Below are 20,484 nucleotides of genomic sequence, written 5' to 3' on the forward strand. Positions count from 1 at the left end.
CAGTTCATGCTAAGCCTATGCTTTTAATTTCGATTATGTTTTGAAAAGTCTCTAATTAATTTCTTTAATTAATTTCCTAGTGATCTAAATATAGTGACCGGTAGTCAGATTTACAGTTGGCTTTGGCTGGGATTCCACTATAAACTATTAAATAAATGTTAGAAACTGTTTACAGACACCATTAAGAAAAATGGTGTGTTTCAGAAACGTGACTGAGAAACCTGCAATATGTAGAGTTTAGAAACTTTTCTAGGGGGAGCATATTATTAATTTTTTTGGGTGGTGGTATTGATTTTATGCTATATTTTCATGCAGCTAAACTTTTCGGACTTATTTTTACTATTTATTTGATTAATCAAAGCCATCATTATTGCATTAACCTGATACAAATCCACAGCACAGCACCTGGTAGCTCAGCTGCTTAAAAGATTTTTGTATCTGCTGTGCAATGAAACAGTGTTAAAAAGAATTGTGCTAGCTTCAGCCCTTTTTAGAGCACCACTAAAGCTATGTGACACATATTGACGAGGTCAAGAATAAGTACTTTTAAATGACAGAGATGTGATCGAACTTCTGTAGCATTTTCCTGAATCTTGTGATACTGGTTAGCTGCCAGCAGCACCAAAGGGGTCTCGCACAGAGGCAACTGCCACCTATCGACAAAAGATGCGTACAATGCCAATGCTTGAAAACTGCAAAAAATGTCACCAGGCTGCCACCTGCTGCTGTGCAGAATTACTTCAACAAACACATTTGTGAGGCCACACCATCAATCCTCGACGAGCTGGCTCCAACAAAAGCGTGCCCATTGTGCAGCAGCGTGCTTTCCTCTAGGCATCCAAAAAGCGTTGCTCAGGATGATAGAAAGGGAAGTTCTGTCCGCTTGAAAACAGGCCACTTATAGGAACCTAAAAAGCTGTCTGGAGGGGGATCTAGCATTCTGAAGTCTCAGCATTGTTGGCTGAGGTGTTTGATGGTTAATGATCCTGCTTCCAGAAAGGGACCGTGAGCTGAAAACTCAAATTCTGGTAAAAGAATCTGCCTATCCCTTGCAGTCGGGCAGCATAATACTGGCCAGATCTCAAAACTCTGAACAACGAAAACATGAAGAAATTAAAACACGGTGTCCCGTGATTTTGGCAGCACAGGGTGATTTTTGGGTGCTGGCCTTCCCCCCGTGAGGGCCTTCATCTGATGTGAGAGGTGGAAGTTTTAGCGTCGGGCACAGAGGAAATCTCGTTGCAAAGCCCAACAGCTTTCCACAGGTTACTGTGACTAAACCGTCCCTCCCCGTCACAGTGGATGGCCCACACTGCTAAGCATAAAACAGTAAATAACACAGCGTGGGTAGAACTCGTATGAGGGATGACGTTTTGCTTTTCTTTTGTTTGTTTGTTTGTTTGTTTGTTTCGTTTTTTGGGCTTTGGAGTTTTTAACCCTTCTTTGTCCCATCCCCACGCGCCCCGCCACGGCGCGCAGTGCAACCGTTGGTCACGCGCGGCGCGGCCCAACCGCCACCGTGTGGGCGGTGCCCGCGCATGCGCCGCGGGCCACCCGGTCGCCGTGTGGGGCCGCGTCCGGATGCTGGAGGTGGGGGCCCGGCCCCGGGGTTTGCTGAGGGGAGAGAAGGGGGGGAGGGAGTTATTAATTACCGTAATTAGGATCGCATCGGTTCTTTCTTATAGATGGTGCTCGTAGTCGGTGTGTTGTTCCTGTTCTATGGCTGTACTGTCAGCTCGCCGCGAATGGTAGAGGCTGAACGTTTTCTAAGTAGCGCGTATTAAAGTCAAACAAATATTTTAAGGGTAATTGAGCGTCTGTACCGCCTGAACTCAGCTTGTAAGGGCTGCTGAGCCCTTAAATGCACAATGCGTGAATATCACAGTCGTTTTCATGGGGACAGCGTGTAACTGGAATATCCTGCAAGTAATATAAATATTTTTTCCTGTGGCTTGGAGATGGTATTTGTCTGATCTCAGCATTAATTCAGGCCTTTGCTGCTTTATATTTTTCCAGTTGGTCTTGGCTGTGATCCTACAAAGCACTCAGAATGGACTTAGTTTGAAAAACAAATAGGTCTAGTGCATATACAAGTTTGCTGCTTGAAAAAAATGTGACCTTATATCTGCAAATGCTGTGCTCCTATTGTGTGTGCTTCAGTTTAGCAAGGAGAAGAATAATTTAACTAGGAAACGTTTTTGATATGTAATTCACCTGTTGCTGTCCCTCAAAACAAATAATTTTTCTCCAAATTTTGCTATTGTCACTGGGCTTAAAAGTTGAGGTTGTTTGTAACTCTTCTGAGTTACAAAGCGTAGTTTTATCGTATTTGTAAGCCTGCAAAGGAGAGAAGAGAATTGATATTTAAAGGTTTGAGCTGCATTGAAATATGAATGTTTGTTATGAAACACATAGTTCTCGCTACAATAATTTACCATTGTTTCCAGTGCAAGGATGAGACAGTTATGTCCATTTAGTACCAGAATGACAAGCTCAGGAGTGGGGGTGTTACGGTGCCTGATAACAACATGAACATTTAATTCAAATCTGCAACTTAAGAACAAAACTACAGATCTAGCCTTATCCTTTCCTATCACTTCTGTGTTACTGAAGCCAACATTGGCTTGCTCTTGCCTCTGGTTACCTTGTCTGGTGAGTATGAAACCTGATGAATTTTACTTATTTGTATAACGGTTGCATGTGGTTAGAATTTCTGTAGCCAACATTATGTCAGGCTCTTAAATGTAGTTTTATATTAGTTTTGAAATATATGAAATCACCTAAGAAGAGACTCTCCAGCATGTTTTGAAACTGTAATGTAATTTACTGCAGGAATAATAGTGTAAAAAAATGACTGTATTTCATTTCATAATTGAATATATTTAGATCTTGTTTAGGTCCAGTTTTTATTTTTATTTATTTTTACGATCGTTTATGTTAGCATATGATGTAGAAAAATCTTGGAAGACTTTCATATTCTGTAGAGTTTATTAATATTATAGAGACATAGGCAGTCAGTTTTTATCAGTGTGCAGCAGTATTTGACTTTAACATAATATGAATTTATACTTGTAACTCAAAAGGGGAATTACTGTTTCTCCAAAAGAAATCAATCATGGCTGACGACTCTCAGAGAAACTTTCGCTCCGTGTATTATGAAAAAGTGGGATTTCGTGGAGTTGAAGAGAAGAAGTCACTGGAAATTTTGTTAAAAGATGACCGATTGGGCAAGTCAATTTCATTCTTTTCTCTATTCATTTGGTAATTTAGCATCAGGAAGGGGAGGGTATAATAGATGGTTTGTAACAGCTGCGCTTAATACTCACTAAAGTTTTTCATCCTTTACCTTTAATCTCAGTTTGTACTAGCAGTCCTTTGAGTTTCAAGGAGTTGAGGATATGAATTGTAAAAACTATTAAGGATCTGTGCTTGCATGTTTTTTTCTCTCATTCTCTATGCTTAAGTGAAAAAAATTAGTGAAAACAATTTTATCTGAAAATACATATCGTGCTGTATACATAAATACGTATCATGCTGTTAGTTCTGTCTAACCTCAAAATGATGATTTTATTATTGCTGTTAGTCTTTGAGGAATGCCTGTAACGGAATAAAAAGATAAAAGTTGTCCCTTTAACAGAGTGCTTAATTGCTTTGACTTAGCAACATCGCAACAAAATGCCTATAAAAATGGTAGTTTCTTCCTAGTGAAAGCTGGGGCAGCTATAGTTTTGTTGTAAATCAAGCCAAGGTATATTGTTTTCCAGAATAAATACTGTTACAGTTTATATAGCGCATTCTATTCCTGACTGAAGTGGTGAAAGCATTTGTAAGTAACAAATCATGGAAGTGGAGATTTCTATCTGCTTGTCATACTTCAGTAATTCATAGACTGGGGACTATTGATATATTAAAATTTAACATTTTTCTTCAATTTTTTTTATTTCTCTACAGATATTGAGAAGCTTTGCACGTTTAGTCAGAGGTTCCCTCTCCCATCCATGTATCGTATACTGGTGTGGAAGGTTCTTTTAGGTATGAAACATAGCATCTGTGATTCTCCGAGGAAATGAGCACATAGAATGTGCTCTCTCTTTCTCTCTCAGCACTTATGACATGGATTATTCTGTACTCTCATTTACTGACATATTTAGTCTATTTTTACATCTACTGTGGATGCACAATAGCAGTTATAAAGCTTAACATCACATGCATATTTCCTGAGAACTTTTGCAGAAGTGTGCAGAGAAGAGTGTATTTTAGTCTTAATGTTATCCAAGTAAGTCTATTGGAATGGATTTAAAAGGTGGCTTTTAAGGCACTGATACTTGATAAGGTTTTCAGTTCTGTTCCTAAAATAAAACACAACTGAGTTGAAGTAAAGTGGTGATTAAACTTGAAAAGCTAGGCAAGCTATGGAAATGGATGTTTATTTTTAAGAGAAGCTTTGTGTTCTTGGTTTGAAGATTTCTTCTGGTTTTGGTTCTGTATTTGAATGGTATTTGCCAGTGAAGAAGTTACGAGGCCAGAGAGAAAGTATGGCATCCCCAGAAACAATAATAAAAAATAAATAATAAAAGAAAAATTCAGTTTTCTTTGGAGGGTATCTGTCAGATGACCAATTGAAAAGTATTAATGACTTTGCAGTAGGTGGTCAAGTGTGTCAGATTTATTGGATATGAAGTGATCCTGCTTGGGGACAGGAGGGGTTGTGGAGGCCCCAGGTGTTCTGACCTGTACCAGGTATCTGGAGAGGTTCCCATAGAGTTACCAAGTGTAAAGAAACACTGCTGTACTGGTTGTGGAGTTAGGTTGTGTGACTGAATCTCTGAAAGAGAAATGTGACCTATTGCACTCTTGGTGGCTGAGCATGCCACTGCTGAAAAGCTTGAGGGTGACTCCTATGCTAAGTGTTGTATCACTACAGCTGTGGTCACACCTGGGATGCTGCTTCGTCAGGGAGACACCTGCAGTGTTTGTCTGCAGGTTGGCTGCAAGCTGCTGTCTTCTGCCCTCTGCAGCCATCCTGCTTTTCCATTGGCTGTTGGCTCTCTTGAGTATGCGATACAGTTCCCCTAACCATCTCCTGTCTGAGGATTTTGACATATAATTCATAGATTGATGGCTCTTGCTTCAGATTGAGTAGTTGGGGAAAAAAAAAAAAAAAAACACTAATTTTTTATCCATTTCAGGATGCTTGTTTATTTTAGGTTCTGCCATAATCTTGAAAGTTCAAATAAATGTATTCTCTTTCTCTTGTTTCGGTCTCCATGTGCACTACACATGGAGTTTGAAATAATGTATTAGGAAGTTTTATTTATTAAATGAACAGTGTGTGGAAAGTGTAAGATGTAAAGTATAGAAGTTCTTATACACTTGATGAAATTCTGTATTGATTACAGAACTAGCAGTAATCCTACCTGATAAAAATCTCTGCAGTTAGAGCACTAATTTTAGGATGAAAAGAAATCTTGTAACCCTGGGCCTAAGTGAAGCAGTCAGCATCCTTTAAAGAATTTGTAACAGGAAATATAGCATAGGTGTTTTGAACAGGTAACTTAGTACAAGATCCTTCAGCCAAAATCGTAATAGCAAAATACAGTCTCTTGGCAAATTTGCAACTCACTGCAGAGCCACTGGTATATCTTTGACTGTTTTAGATAGGATGATTTATGAATCCATGTGATTATATAAACTGCAATGATTTTTAGGCTAGTTCCACCTGAGTTAATTGTATGGAAAATTACCTCAATATCTGTGTACACAAGAGGAAGGTTTTCAAAGCCTTTTTAATTTTTTTATATGTATATATATATATATATATTATTATTCTGTATTTTAAAAGCTTTTAAAATAATTTATTTCAAGTACACAACCTGTAATTTTGTGTACTCCCTGGGTGACCAAGGGATTTTCTTATGCTGCATTATAGTGTTAACACTGATTTGAAGAGCTGGCTTTCTGAATGGCAATACAGAAGCTCTTTCCCTAAATTACTGGAACAACAGTTCCATTTCTGGTGGGAGGTATTAAATCTCTAAATAATGTTAATACTTTAACAGAAGGGATTCTGTCCTCTCAGCAGAATCATTTCAGACACCTGCCAAGCCTTGGTGCTGTCCCAGGTTACATGGTATGTCAGCAATGTCTCTTAACTTCCTGTTTAAGTATGACTCGTGATGGTGTTGAGGCTAAAATGTTTTTTTGACATCCCTGTGTTAAGATTCTTTTCTGTCAGCTCAAGGCAGTCTTCTCTATTTAAGCAAAGCAGTTGGCAGTGTGTACATACATAGTTGTTGACTCTGTTTTTGCATCACATGAAAAACGTTCTGATCTGTCCCGGCTTCTGCAGTGCAGGTGGATTTGCAGTTGGGAAATAAGTTGTTACTGTCTGTTGTGCTTGATACTAAAACTCAGCCATTTAATGGTTTAACACTTGACAACAATATTTTTATTTTAAATGAGAGATGAAGGGAGCAGGTAGCCTGTTTAAGGACTGAGTTTTGAAGAATATTTTGTTCTCGTGGGTTTTTACACTAGAAGGAGTTCTGCTCCACTGGTGGTATGCAAGAGGCGTTTTTTTGCTTTGGTGTTTCTATTGAAGCCAGTGACAGTTCGGTTTTGAACATCAACGCACAGTAAGGTTGAGCCTTGAGTTAGGGGAAGGATAGAGTGAAATGTTGAGCATCGCTTCTGGATATCATAAACAACTCTTTTTTTTTTTTTTTCTGCCTCTCTACTCGGATACATTTAATTTTTTTTTTCCTCCTAGGGAACTAGAAAAATGTACTGTACTGAGAAAGTTAAACTTGCATTGAAATTTGGGTGTTAACTCTTAATCTTTAATACGCAACTGTGGGATTGATTTTGCTTCTGAATGTTCTTTTAGAGAGGATTAATGTCTATGGTACAGCGCACTAAGAAGTTTCCAGCGGAGTTCTACCAGTAAACTTAATAATGAGATTGGGATGTACAGTATGTTTGCATTAGTTAATTGCATTTATATATTTTCTGGTCATCTCAGATGAAGCGTATAATTTCAGAACAAAAACAGCTAGCATATATAAAAATCATTCTGTATTTGTTTTGTTTTCAAAATAAAATGAAGCTACACACAAATATGCAATTAATACTGTATTAAAGCTTACAGATAGGTATAAACAAGTAACAAGTCAGATTCACAATTGAAAAATAGGACTAGCTTGGTGAAGAAGGAGAGTACACCAATAAAGTTATTTTTCATTTGTCCCAGTAGTGACATTTCTTACCAGCACATTAATGTAATATAAAAAGGAATTAGCATTCATCTGTTGAAAATTTCGTAGAAGAGCTTCATAAACAATTCTCAACAGTTGATGAGAAACAATAGTACAAGTTTAGATTTTGTCTATACTTGATTAAATACATAGTTTATTTTTGTTAATGTAATGCTAAAGTGCTTTCTTAGCTTTTCTTCTTGGAGGATTTTCTCCCTGTATTCTTTGAACAAGATCATAGAAAAATTGCACTGCCAGGTCTTACATTTTTGTTGGCAGATCCCTTGGAAAGGGAGTTTAGAGTGCTCCGTTTTTTCTCTTTACAGTTGCTTTTTTTTTTTTTCTTTTGCTTTTTAGGAATTATTCCTCCTCACCATAAATCTCATGCCTTGGTGATGAACTTCCGGAAGGAGCAATACTGGGATGTACACCATGCCCTTCGTGTAATTCGTTTTATCAATGATTCTACCCCACAGGTAGATGTTTTCCTCCGCATACATCAACTGGAATCAGGAAAATTGCCTCGAAACTTGGCGTTTCCTTTGGTGAGCTGTTGTTTTGATAGTCTTTTAAGCATACTGGCTAACTTTATGCTATATTTTTATACTTATATATTATTTTTTTTTTTTTTAGCATGTAGCTACCCTACACTATAAGCCTGTGAGAAACTGAGCTGCATGTAGCAAAAGTACATGTAGATAAATTCATGCAAGGGGAAAGGAAAACAGAGAAATGCTGTTATAAAATAAGGTATTTTAGTAGAAGTGCTTTTCTTTTTTTGTTCCCTTAAATACTTATTTTAAGACATACAACTTTAAGTGTCTTTTATATACTTCCATTACTAGGCTTTTAGCCTTTTTTTATTCTAGTTTTCACTTTAGTTTCTTCACAGCAATGAAGTCAAAATGACTTGGTACTGGATTTTCTAGATTGTTCACTTTCCTACAATGAGGATAATTCACAGCCAGTACAAGCAGTGATATGTAGCAAATTACATCATGTTTCTAAATAACTTGTTTTAATATTTGTAATTGAAATGAATTGTAATCTGCACCAAAGCTTATGATACTACAGTTTACTGCTACTGATGGTTACATGAGGACAGACCGTGGATTTGCATCTGTCTTGTTACCCCAAGTCCTAATATAGTCAGTACTGCCTGCTGAATGAAAACTTTAAGAAACACAGGGTAAATATAGTGCCTCTCCTGATGCATCTTCCCAGTTGAGAGGCTTCCAGAGCTAGTTGTTGCTGGCTGGTTTAGACTTAACTCACCTCTATTACTATACCAGTAATTGTGTTTTAGGCATGCTGGTACCTTTTGGTAGGAAAGTGTAACCTCTGGAGAAGGGAAGATCGTATGCTCACCACATGCTCTAGTCTTGTATTGTGGGGAATAATCACCTGGAAAAGGTATTTATTTCTAGCTATTGTGTAGCTAACACCCATGGCAAAGGTGTTTGAGGGGCCTGTTTCGCAAGGAAAATATCTGCTGCTATGTAGTAAAAAACTTAATGTGGGGCATAGAAGTAGGAATGTTGCTATGCCATTAGGAGGTAATCTCTTTTAAGAATATTTGAGAACTTCGGATCAGATTTTTTCCAAATTCCTGTTGTCTGCTTGGTTTTAAAAGCAAGACAAGTCTTATTTGTTCTGCTTTAATAGGTATCTGATCACCATAATGCAGCTGTTGCCCAGTGCCTTATTTATGAATGAATATTTATGTTTATTATGAACAGGTAGTATTTATCTTTATATGCTTTGGTTCCACTTTGGTTTTGCAAAGAGTAGGCAAAAGGAATGTAAGAATAACTTAATTCAGGCAGTCTAATACTTCTTTGTAGTTATTTTTTGTGTTTTTTTTTTGGCTTTGTTTTCCAGGAGCCAGAAGATGAAGTGTTTCTTGCTATTGCTAAAGCAATGGAGGAAATGGTGGAGGATCCTATAGAATGCTATTGGCTTGTCACTAGCTTTGTTAATCAGCTGAACAGCAAGCACAAAGATGCATTGCAACAACTGGTAAGGGAAAGATTTTTTTTTTTTTTTTTTTTTTTTGTGAGGAGAGCAGTAAGTAAGGGAGAGTAAGGGAGAAGGAAGTCATAGAAAGCATGCATGCTGGGTGTTTTGGAAGTTGCAATGTATGGAGGTAACCACAATGTCAGAGGCGGCATCCATGGATTATGTTCTGGCAGGAGCAGTGCTTTTTGCATTGTGATGGTATTCTGCTGTAGGAAACTTTGTCCAAAATAGCAAACAAAACCAATTTTTTAATGTTGCATTGTAGGTTTTGACTTTTTTTTTTTTAAAGTTAGCTGAAGCTTACGTTGTATTTAGGTGAATTATGTTTCATACAGTTAAGAATTCTCTTTATTCAAAACAATTAAAGATATAATAAACTTAAGGACATCTTGACTTAGGTCTTCTGCTTTTTTGGCTGCATCCCTGGCATTCATATGCTGTTCACTGGATGACAGTGAGGCAATGCACAATTGTTTTGCTTTATAAATGAAGCAGGGTATTTTGTGTCTTCAGAAAGACAGCATGTTACAAACTAAGTTACAATTAGAAGTGTAACAGGACTTTGTCACTGATCATTCAAATGCTCTCAGAGAATGTTAATTTTGAATTTCTGTATTACTGCTTTATAAAAGTGATTATAAAGCAAATGCGTACTTATAAAAAAAAGTTCATTTGTTATACAAAAGCTTTTGTAATTCTTCAAATAGTCGTAAAATATAAACATTTTAGTTAATATCCACTAATATAAAAATATGAGCATCGCTCTGGCAATCAATGAAAACCTGTTGCAGAAGATGATGTATGTCCTTTGTTATTCTTGGAACACAAAAGTACATTTTAAGTCTTTTCTGCTTCTACCAGAGGTGATACCAACTATACCAATTTCTGTATCTTCTTTAAAAGGACAGAGGAGCCTTTTTAAAGAAGGTATGTGCCTCAGTTACATAGGGATGTCTCCCTAAGTTTTTATTTTAATGTACACGTTGCAATGTTATAATGTGGATGAAGGAAGTGCTTTTTTTTTAATTTGAAAGCTGAAGTTATTAGCTGCTTATCTAATTATAAGAAAAAGTATAAAGACAATGGAATTTATGAAAATGTGTACTGTTACATTAGACTTTAAGCAAAATGAACATTATTCACATTTTTAAGCCTATTTATATGATCTTTGTTGCCTTTTCTAAATGCTTCATTTTCTTAAACAAGAAATCAATATCCAGCTTTTATTATATTGCACAGGGATTTGCTCTGATAATTGTTTTTCTTGTTTTCACTGCACTGTGTGTAGGTTTTTATGATGCGTGCTAAGATTATTACCTTTGAGGTGAATGAAACTCAATTTTACTTGTGAAGATAGCAGTGATTATTGCAGGTTTAATCTCTGCATTTCATTAAGCTCTCGAACACCTCATTGCATTAGTGAATAGTGCGTATTTTGGAAATACTGCTAGTGATCAGCAATTTAAAGAACCTGGGGCTATTTATTTACTGAAGTACTAAATTGCAAAAATCAGTGATACTTTTATTTTGGAACACCAAGATTTTTTTAAAATAATGTAAGTTCAGTATTTTAACGCGTGTTTTTATGCTTGCAGGTCTTCAAAGACACATCTTGCTTTACAGAGTGCTGTAATAATGGAGGAGAGGATACTTTGATGTTACTTATCCTAAAATTTTCCGATTCCTTTTTCAGCCAAAAATTCTGGAGCAGTATTTGAACATTGAAGATAACAGACTCCTGATGCACCTAAAAGCATGTGCTGCAATGAGCAAACTTCCCTATGATCTTTGGTTCAAAAAGTGTTTTGCAGGCTGTTTACCTGAGTCCAGTTTACAGAGGCAAGCTCTTTTTTTTTTTTTTTTTTTTTTCCCCTTTCTGTTTGTAATTGCATAGTAATTTTAGCTCCTTGTTACCATAAGCAGGCAATGAGCTTTCTGTATCTTTATCTGTAATGAAGGTTATGAAGTTAGCTTTATTGCTGACTTGGCAATGACAAAATTTGATTTGATCCCACTTGTTACTGATGTGAGGTAATCTGAGCGTGATCACTTCTGGTATTGACATGTAAAAGGATGGAGTTAAATATAGTGGCTTATTCTGTTTCACACTTTTTGCCTCCTAGGATTTAAAACTCCAAATCCCCTCTTAGTGATAGGCAGCTGAAAGTAGTTAGTTTTCAGTTTTTTAAACCAAAGTGACTCCTTAGGGAGTGATTATAATACTGTATTACCACCAGATGAAAAAGATTTTGGGAGTGTTGGTTTTAATTAAAAAATAAATACTATGGCAGGTTAATCATTACAGAGTTCTTAAAATAGTGCGTTATATCAGGATTCCATGGTTGGAAATAGGCTGTCCAGCTTTTAAAAGGGGGAAGTTCTTGTGCATGGTAATTTTCCAAAGGGCCTTTGAACTGAAGCTTCTGTGATTTCTCTAATTCTGCCATCTGAAAACTCTTGGAAAGTGGAAAATTCAAGTTAAATGGAAAGAGGCATAAAGTTTCTGCATTAACATAGATACTGCTAATAGCTGAGCTAGAAGTGGTACAGAGAAAACTATGGTCTCATTTTCTGCCGCCTTTTAAAACTTTGAGAAGAAACAAAGTGCAGGGGAAATCCTTACTCCAGAACCTCCAGGACTTCAGTGGCTGCTATAAAAACGCTGTCCTGGTTTCAGCTAAGATAATTTTCCTCCTAGTAGCTGTTAGGGCGGTATGTTTTAGGATAAGAATAATGTTGATAACACACAGATGTTTTAATTGTTGCAGAACAGTGCTTACACTAAGGGAAGGACTTTTCATCTTCTCACTCTGTCCTGCCAGTGGGCAGGCTGTGGGTGCAGCAGGAGCTGGGAGGGGACAGACCCAGGACAGCTGACCTGAACTGGCCAAAGTGGTATTCCGTACTGTATGGGGTCATGCTAAACAATATATAGGGGTGGCTAGCCAGGGTGGAGGGGCCAGTTGCTCGGGGTTAGGCTGGGTCAGCAGGTGGTGAGCAATTGCATTGTACATCACCTGTTTTGTACAAAATATTAGTAGTAGTACTATTATCATTATCATCATTTTTTCCCTGTCTTTAATAAACTGTCTCTATCTCATGACACAGGCCTCATTTTCCTGTTTCTATCCCCCATCCCAGAGAGGGAGGGGGGAGGGTGAGTGAGTGGCTTTGTGGTGCTTAGCTGCTGGCCGGGTTAAACCACAACAAACACTAAAATTGAGAGTTTTGTTGAATGCTATATAGAAAAGATACTTTGCTTTATCATGGTAGAGTTGTTTGCAGTCTGAATAATGAGTGCAGTCTTTCTTGCTTATCTGGGTTTTTACTTTTCATGAAGGCAAGTGTAGAACAGCTGTTTTTTAAAATATTTCCCCCCCACACCCCTTAAGAAAATATGAGGGTTTTAGGGAACAAGCTATAAGATTAATATTAATGCTTTTCAGTCTTGTGGTGCAGTGGTCTTTTGAGGTTGTGTACGTTCTACTGTTGGCAAGAAAGGTGTCTGACAGAAAGCAATTCTTGTTCCAAGAACTGAAAGAGTTGGTGGCAGACTTTTTGGTGTTATCCTTTGTGCTGCATGGCCGTCATTACATATGTAGTTCTTTTTACCAACACCTGTAAGGCTCTGAAGTAGTCCATGAGGTTGTGTGTGATGTGAAGGTTAAAAGCTTTTACTGCTGTTGGGGCCACAGAAATTATGTAAGCATGTATAAAATGTTTGTTACATCTTTATAGACAATTGAATATGTGTGATTTGTCTGTATCTCTGTTCCACATTTGTATTTATAGGCTCATTTTTAGGAGGTAACAATTGACCTGGTTTCATCCAGTTTTCTCTGTATGAAACTTAATACAGTTTGTCAGTAGATGTGACTGTTCTGCCTGGGACTTGCCAGTCTCCTCAGAAATTCATTTCTGTAGGCTGCTGGGATACAAAATGACCTCCGCAAGCATTAGGAACCACTTTCCATGTCTTCTAGTAGATGTTTTAATATACAGCTTAAAGGATTTAACATTGAGGCTGTCTTCTGGCTAAGAAATTTGCAATAGAACAGCTTTGCTGTTGAGGATTCCATTCTTTTGACATTTCGATTGAAAACTGCATATTTTGTGGAGCTGTCTTATCTAGACAGTATAAAAGAAAAAAATAATCTAGATGAAGGACTTTGATTTTTCCTATTTTATATTGTCAGAATTTTCTGTTTCAACTTCTGTAATTTTGAATCAGTTCATTTACATAAAATGTTTTATCTAGTTAGCGTACTGTTTAGCATTCTCATACTCTATTTTAATTTACTGGTGTAAAATAATTTGACCTGAAAATATTTGAATAACTTTTTTTCTTTGTGGTAAATATCCAAATATTGTCTTCTTTATATCACTCTGCAGTAAAAAACTTAGGAGGGTTGGAACTTCTGATGGTGCAGCAATCCTATTTACCAACAATTCTTGTGTGAACATGATAGAAGTGCGCTTTTCCTTGGCAGTTCAGGTTTCTGAATTACTCAGTTGTAATGAAAATAGCCTCATTTGCTAAGGAAATAAAATACTTTGTGGGCAGCATGTGACAGATGAGCTTAGTTAATGCTTGGAGATTCAGTTTGGATTAGAATCTAGAAGCCCGAATGCTTATCTGAAATGTATCTAAATGGCAGCATTGGAACTGCTGAGAACTGAAAACAGGTCTCCAATTCTCCTGTGAGTTTCACTTAGTTTTTCCTCAAGTGAGAGATGACATGAGCGCAGTATTTTTATGATTTAATTTATCTTATGATTTAGTACTACATTTCTTAGAGAGGTTGCTTGCTTTGTCTAAATCGTAGCCTTCTCTGCCAGGCAGCTAAATTTAAATTTCATCATTTTTTCAAAGGTGTACAAGATTTGGATGTGCTATGCAGAAATTTTATCCAATAATGGTGAGATGAATTGTACATAATACCAGCTGTATTCCTGACAAGTGTTGTCATTTCAGTATACATATTGTTTCATAGTACACTTCTACTTTTATCATAGGTAAAAGTTGTGCATCAATTTCATTTACGTTGGTTTGGCAAACCAATGTAGAAAGCTTTCATATAGAAACTTTTCTTTCAAACTTATGCATTGTCTTTCCTCTGCTTGTGCTAAATGCTCTTAAAATGTAATAAGCTTCTTTCCAAACGTCTTTAAGGTGCCACATTGCTAAAAAGTAGAGCAGACTGGGCACTCTGAAGGCTCTGTATCCTCAGGGCTCTGTTGTTGCACTTGGAATTATACACAGGCAGCTTCCTAGAACACGAACCTACCTGCCTATAGCATGGACTCCAGAGGGACAGAAAGGATTACTTCTCTCTGAAGTGTGGAGAAAACTGAGCTGCACCTTTGCTTATACTCACCATTGCTCTATTTGCTCACATTCTGCATCAGGGTATCTGGTCATCTGTTCAGCAAGCCCCGTGTGTGGAGAGTTTTCAAATGGCGCTGTGTGGAGCCTCAGCTGGAGAGCCTTGCTGTTAAAGCAAGGTGTCAGTTTTGCAGCTTCAGGTCTACAGGCCAAATTACACTTCAGCTGTCAGTATGCTCTGATGTAACAGAAATAGTAGAGCTTTGCAGATATGGTTGCGTATAAGCCAGGCATTTTTTATTGCTTCGTGTTGCCTGTCATGTATCATACCCATAGCTGACGTTGTCAGTCCTCAGTGAAGACTTAGCACAGTAATAGCTGGTGGGTTGGGATGGGTTTAGGTTAGTGGCCTCTGGTAATTTGTTTGTGGCAAAGTATTCTGTAGTTCTCCTGAAATCCTACTGCCTTTCAGACTGGCACTAATGCAGGTATTAATGTACAGCTTGTGCAGTTTTGCAACTGTGATCTCTGTGTCCTGCATAAATTACATCAGTTGTAAAAATATGAGTCATTTAGTAGAAACAACAGAAATATAAAAGATGTCTTAAATTTACTGTGGAAGGGATGTGGGCTGCTACAGTTTCTCTACTCTACAGAGAAACTTAAGTCACTTGTTTACCTATGTCTAAATAATTGAGCTGCTTCACAGCTGTCTCCATGGCTGGTGCAAGATCAAAGTATGATGTCAGGATGAGACTTGTTTGTACCTCATTGTGTACTTCCACATCTGTTTCCGTTGGAAGGATACCTAGATGTGCAGAGGAGCGAGTAGTGGTTCTTATTAAACGTCTATGGACCAGATGACTGCAGGATGAGAACCAGGGAATAAGGTTGAATGAGCCTACCCTGCAGCCTGGGTGTAGCCTTTGCAGGGAGAGGGAAAGCTGTGAGGTTCACAACAACTTTCTCAGAAAAAGAGAGCACAGCAACACTAGGATGCTTTTTGCTCTAGTACCTCACTGTAGTGATTGAGGAACCTGAGAAACGCCCTTGAGAATGTTTTTTTTTTCCATGCACATACAAATCATGTCCTGGCTACAGAAAAAAAACCAACTCAGTGGAAATCAAGTGTCTTCCTTTGCGTAGTTCTTGCCATTCTCTTTACTTTCATAGCTTCCATTGTCTTTATATTTTTCCTTGTGGTTTTTATTACTATTTCACTGTTCAAGAAACACACACGAGTGCTCTCGTGGCTAATCAGTTACAATTATATGTCACAGAGGATGGTATCATTACAGTTTTTTTATGACTTTAGTGTGCACTTCCTTTTTCAGTGGTCCTGAGTAGGGCTAGAAGCACAGTTGCATGGCATACGTTACAGTTTTCCCATCTCTGAGAGGATCAAAAAAAACTGCTAAAAGTTATAATCCCTGACAGTACACTTGATGCTTATATATACAAGTTTTTGGTGTTACTTAAGTAGTGAAAGTATAGGTGTTACCATCAGTAAAGATACAATGCATAAAGGTTGCTATTTTAGGCTAAAATAATCAAAATAATTGTTTCCTTGAAACTGCCTTGTTGTTTTTTTTTTCTAGTCTAAGTAAACATTTTTCTGACACAGTTTGTTGCAGTTTCTGGTTCTATGGTACAGACAAGGTACTGATTGCTGGTCTGTTTATCAGTATCACAGTCAGTCCATTATTGCTGTTACTGGTGGAATTATGCTGACAGTACCAAGAGCTGGAAATGTTAAGGGGGAAAAAACAGCAGATACAGCTAGTTAGTGCTAACATCTCATCCACTTAGCAGTGTACCCTCTTCCTGTTAGAAGCTGGTGACTTAGATATTGCGTTTGGTTGGCCAGTGTTAAAATACTTGTTCTGGAATCAGACTAAACAGTAGGAAAACATTTGAGTTTTTGAGCATGAAATGTAACCTACTGTAATGTAATTCTGGGGACTGGAGTCAGGGGACTTGGAAGCAAAATATGGAAGAAGGTTGAGTAGTGTATGTTAGAATTAGTAGGTTTATACAGAAACTAACATGGGGTTTAATAAAAACCTGAAAAATTCTTTCCTGTCTTTGAGTCTGTATTGTCATTTGTAGTTACAGTTCTGATGCCCATGAAACACCTGGGAAGCTATGCTTGGGTTCTGAACAGAAAGTTTTGAGAAGGTATATTAGAAGTAAATGGGAATCACTTGTACAGTGTGGAAGAGGAATGTGTTCTCAGTTTTCTTATAGCCTTGCTTAAAGCTTCTAGACTTGACATCAACATCAGTGTAATATCTACAGTGACCACTTGTCCTGAGATGCTTGAACCACAAAGGAAGCAAAATTTTAATTGTTCCCACCCTTGTGGGTTTTGTAGTCATTTTTAATCCTATAAAGGAAGGGAAATAAAAATAAATTGCGAAGGTGAGAGAAATTAGTTATGCCTTTATCCCCCTATCTATCCATGTGGGTTTTTTGTTTGTTTCCTTCATTTTAAAGAATAGTTAAAGAATAGTTGTGGAGATTTTTTTGTATTCTTTTCCAAGCTTCTTTATTTTCAGTTAAATTCTGGTTTTTTTTTGTGTTTTTTTTTTGTTTTGTTTTGTTTTGAGGAATAGAGAGGTAAAAGTGGTGTCAAACCAGCTATATGGTTGGAAGGTTATCAAGATGACAAAGATTTGACTTGAGTCGCAGTTTAAAAAATTAATGCTATGTAACAGCAGTAGTCATTCCACTTTAGGAGTTAAAAAAGCCTTTGCTTAAAGGCGTGATACCAACTCGTTAACACAGCTGTCAATGTTTATGCCTTCACTGTGTTCTCTTGGTAGTCCAGGCTGAAGTGCAAGTTCTTCTGAGACAAAAGGTGATGTAAAAATGTTTGTGTTCTGAAGAAACACACCTGTAGATCCAAGTTTGTAGGTGGGCTGCAGAAGATGCTTACCAGTTATAGTTACTGAATTCAGAGATTATGGAGGATAGTATGTGATCATGTCCCTCATGTCAAAGGAGAAATGTTTATTAGAAAGGAGAAACTCTTTTAACAAGTGTCTGGGTGGAGTAAGCGCAGTAATCCTCAGACTTTCTGACACAGCTCTTAAAAGTCAAGAACTAAAAATAATGCAAAACCATAGAAGCTGCCATCTGACAGATGGTTTCACACTGATTTTGGATAATCTTTCATCCCGTGTCTGTTGAGTTCGGCCAGAGATAGAGCTGCTGGCTGAAGGATGTGTTCAAATTTTACAGGCTGTTCTAGTAATGTGGATCTCTTTTAATATTCTCAGTTCTGTTGCTAAAGAACTTGCATCCTTTGGAGGCCTCTTCTTCAGGTTTCTTTAAAACTGTGAGGTCTGGGCACAGCTTCAAAGAAGTAGTAGGAGTGCTTTGTTAATTTTGAGAGAATCTGTGCACAGTGGAATGGATTGAAATACTTCATAGTTGTTCTTTGTGTATAATTTGAGTGTTATGGATGTATCTTGCTGATGTATAATATTTATATCTCATACAGGAAGGACCTGGAATATTTAGCTGTTTGAGATGTAGTAGTTGAGTAGTTCAGAATTTCATCCTTTCGAATTTTCATCTACTTAACTATTTGAAGAGCGCTTTTAGTAAGTGTGCTAGTAAGCTGTTTTTTTTCTTTTTCACTAGGAAAAATTCTCACCCTTACTATGCTATGTAGAATAATTGTCACAGTTAAGGCTATTAAAACAACTTGAGCCTTGCAAACAGTTGCATTTCTAACCAAGAACACACACTATCAATACATTTGTTTGCCATCACTCTATTCTGTACAGATTGAGGAGTTGTTAAAATGTCTTTTATTTACCCTGATGTGAATAATTAATGTATTTGCTGCTATTCAGAAAAATTATCTGGAAAAAGGTGATTGTAAAGAAAACAAAAAACAAAAAAAAAAAAACAACACACTGTCCTAGTAGATAAACAGGTAAGGACTACAGTAATGTGTAGTGATTGCTTTTTCATCTTTTTTTTTTCTAGAGTTTGGGACAAAATTATTAGTGGGTCCTGCAAAATTCTTGTTTTTGTTGCTTTGGAGATATTGTTAACCTTTAAAATGAAAATAATAGCACTGACTACAGCAGAAAAGATCACCCAATTTTTGGAAAATGTAAGTACTCTTCTGTGCTTCACAATTACCATCTATGGTTTATAAAAGTGTTTTGTATATCATAAACATACCATAAGGAGCTATTACATTATTTCCTGAGAGTAGTGCTGTAGTACCAAGGTGCAGGGAGGAATGAGACGAATAGTTGTTTCTATTCTTCTAAGGTAAAGCTTTCATAGAATGAAACGATTTTTTGCTTTGTGTAATGTATTACTTATGTTTGTGCAGATTTGACAATATTCTTATGATATTGAAGAGTGTTTCTGTGAAAGTAAGTGCAGATGAAGTTAGGTTCATTTTTCCAGAACCTCCATGTAGGGCTGGAGTCTGGCACCCTTTGTATTCCTTTACTGTGTCAACCTGTAGGCTCAAAGCACATTGTTTGTTGATGTAAGGATGATAGGATCTTGAACTTGACCCTGAACTTTCCTTCTGTGGATGGTAGTGAGCATGACAGCAGGGTTGTAGGATCCTAATGTAAGCTGGATTAGATGGATTAGATACGTTTGTGGTCATGGATGGCCAGTACGAGTAATGCCTAATGTCAGATGAGAGGTGTAAAGTGAGAGATGCCTGAGCGGACACCTTCTCTTGTTTTGTAAATAAAAGTTTTATATTTAAAATGTGGGAGTAACATGGTGCACGTAGGGCTGAGGGGTGGTAGGATGGAGAGATTAGATTATAGTTTAGCTTTGTGTAAAGAGATGAAACTTGAACTTGAGGTTTAAAATCTTTATTTGAAACAACAGTCCAAATAAAGTACATTGACAAGGCATCTTAACCCAATCTTTTGCAGATTCCTCAAGATAACACTGATGCTATTGTCAGCAAAGCAGTGGATCTGTGGCACACACACTGTGGGACTCCAGCACACTCAGTCTGAGAATTTTCTTTGTTTATGGAAGTTTGGGGAAACAGAAAGGACACTTGAAAAGTTTCCTTTTACTGTGATTCCCTTATCATGGTGTAAAGTTCTTAATTTCTTCTTCTGTGTAAAGATGCTATTAAAGCAGTTTATGGCATAATGATCAATGTGTAAATATTTTTCAACAAATACAGATGGAGCGAGGATACCTAGTGTGATGTGATCATGTCCAGAGTGTTTCTTGGCCAGCCAGCTACAGTATTCTGATTGCACAGTGTGTTCTAAGGCTTTTGGGGATGTAAATCTAACTCCTGAAACAAGGTAAATAAACTGGCTTGAAAAAAAAAAAAGTATGCCAGCTTATACTTGATATCGCTAGTTACTACTTGGAGGTGCTTTTAACGTGAATATACTGAATGTCTGCTAGTTTGCTGAAACTTTTTGATGAACAAAAATCATTCCTTTGCTGGAATGGAAATGTGCGTGTACTCTGTGAATACTCTAAACGTGCAGGTAAGTGTTCTGGAAGAGGCATCACGAATTTGAAGCAGACATCGCAACAACCAGGTGAGACATGCTGTTCTGAAGTATCTCAAAATACTTCCTTTATGTCAGCCAACTCTGTGTGGCTTATGGCTGCACCTTGTTTTTTGTCTTTCTTTAAGTAAGATGATCTAGAAAGGTGCATAAATTCCACTATGGTTTGGAAAAATTAAATGCAAACAATATTCTGAAAAGAGTGATGTCCTGAATCAAGATTAGAAGTGTCAGTTAGCGTTACTACTTTCAGACTTGTCAGCGAGTGTTCTGCCGATCACTATCTGAAGGCTTCAAACTATCTGAAGGCTCTTTTGTTTCATTTTTAATTTATAAATGCTTTCTCTGTCAATAG

The 20,484-nt window shown here is 37.3% G+C and overlaps 1 protein-coding gene across 2 annotated transcripts; it reads left to right on the plus strand.

The window, feature by feature from the left end:
- Nucleotides 1–1,523: 1,523 nt before the first annotated feature.
- On the plus strand, nucleotides 1,524–19,755 carry LOC311206196 (TBC1 domain family member 7-like). Of its 2 annotated transcripts, none has more exons than XM_084281438.1 (9): nucleotides 1,524–1,590; nucleotides 2,448–2,652; nucleotides 3,084–3,227; nucleotides 3,952–4,032; nucleotides 7,611–7,798; nucleotides 9,135–9,272; nucleotides 10,966–11,111; nucleotides 18,598–18,727; nucleotides 19,524–19,755. In XM_084281438.1, exons 3-9 carry the CDS (start codon nucleotides 3,116–3,118, stop codon nucleotides 19,608–19,610), a joined length of 882 nt encoding a protein of 293 aa, XP_084137564.1. In that variant the 5' UTR covers nucleotides 1,524–1,590; nucleotides 2,448–2,652; nucleotides 3,084–3,115; the 3' UTR covers nucleotides 19,611–19,755. The 2 variants fall into 2 exon arrangements, with proteins under 2 accessions (XP_084137564.1, XP_084137563.1); XM_084281437.1 differs by having other exon boundaries at nucleotides 3,107–3,227.
- The last annotated feature ends 729 nt before the right edge of the window (nucleotides 19,756–20,484 follow it).

This window comes from Netta rufina (assembly GCF_964035555.1).
Source record: "Netta rufina genome assembly, chromosome: 2".
Lineage (NCBI taxonomy): Eukaryota > Metazoa > Chordata > Aves > Anseriformes > Anatidae > Netta > Netta rufina.

Coding starts and splice junctions, on each gene's coding strand:
- LOC311206196 (XM_084281438.1), top strand. CDS start 3,116: ATGGCTGACGACTCTCAGAGAAACTTTCGCTCCGTGTATTATGAAAAA. Junction 9,273..10,965: donor AAGATGCATTGCAACAACTG/GTAAGGGAAAGA, acceptor TTCCTTTTTCAG/CCAAAAATTCTGGAGCAGTA. Junction 18,728..19,523: donor TCACCCAATTTTTGGAAAAT/GTAAGTACTCTT, acceptor AATCTTTTGCAG/ATTCCTCAAGATAACACTGA.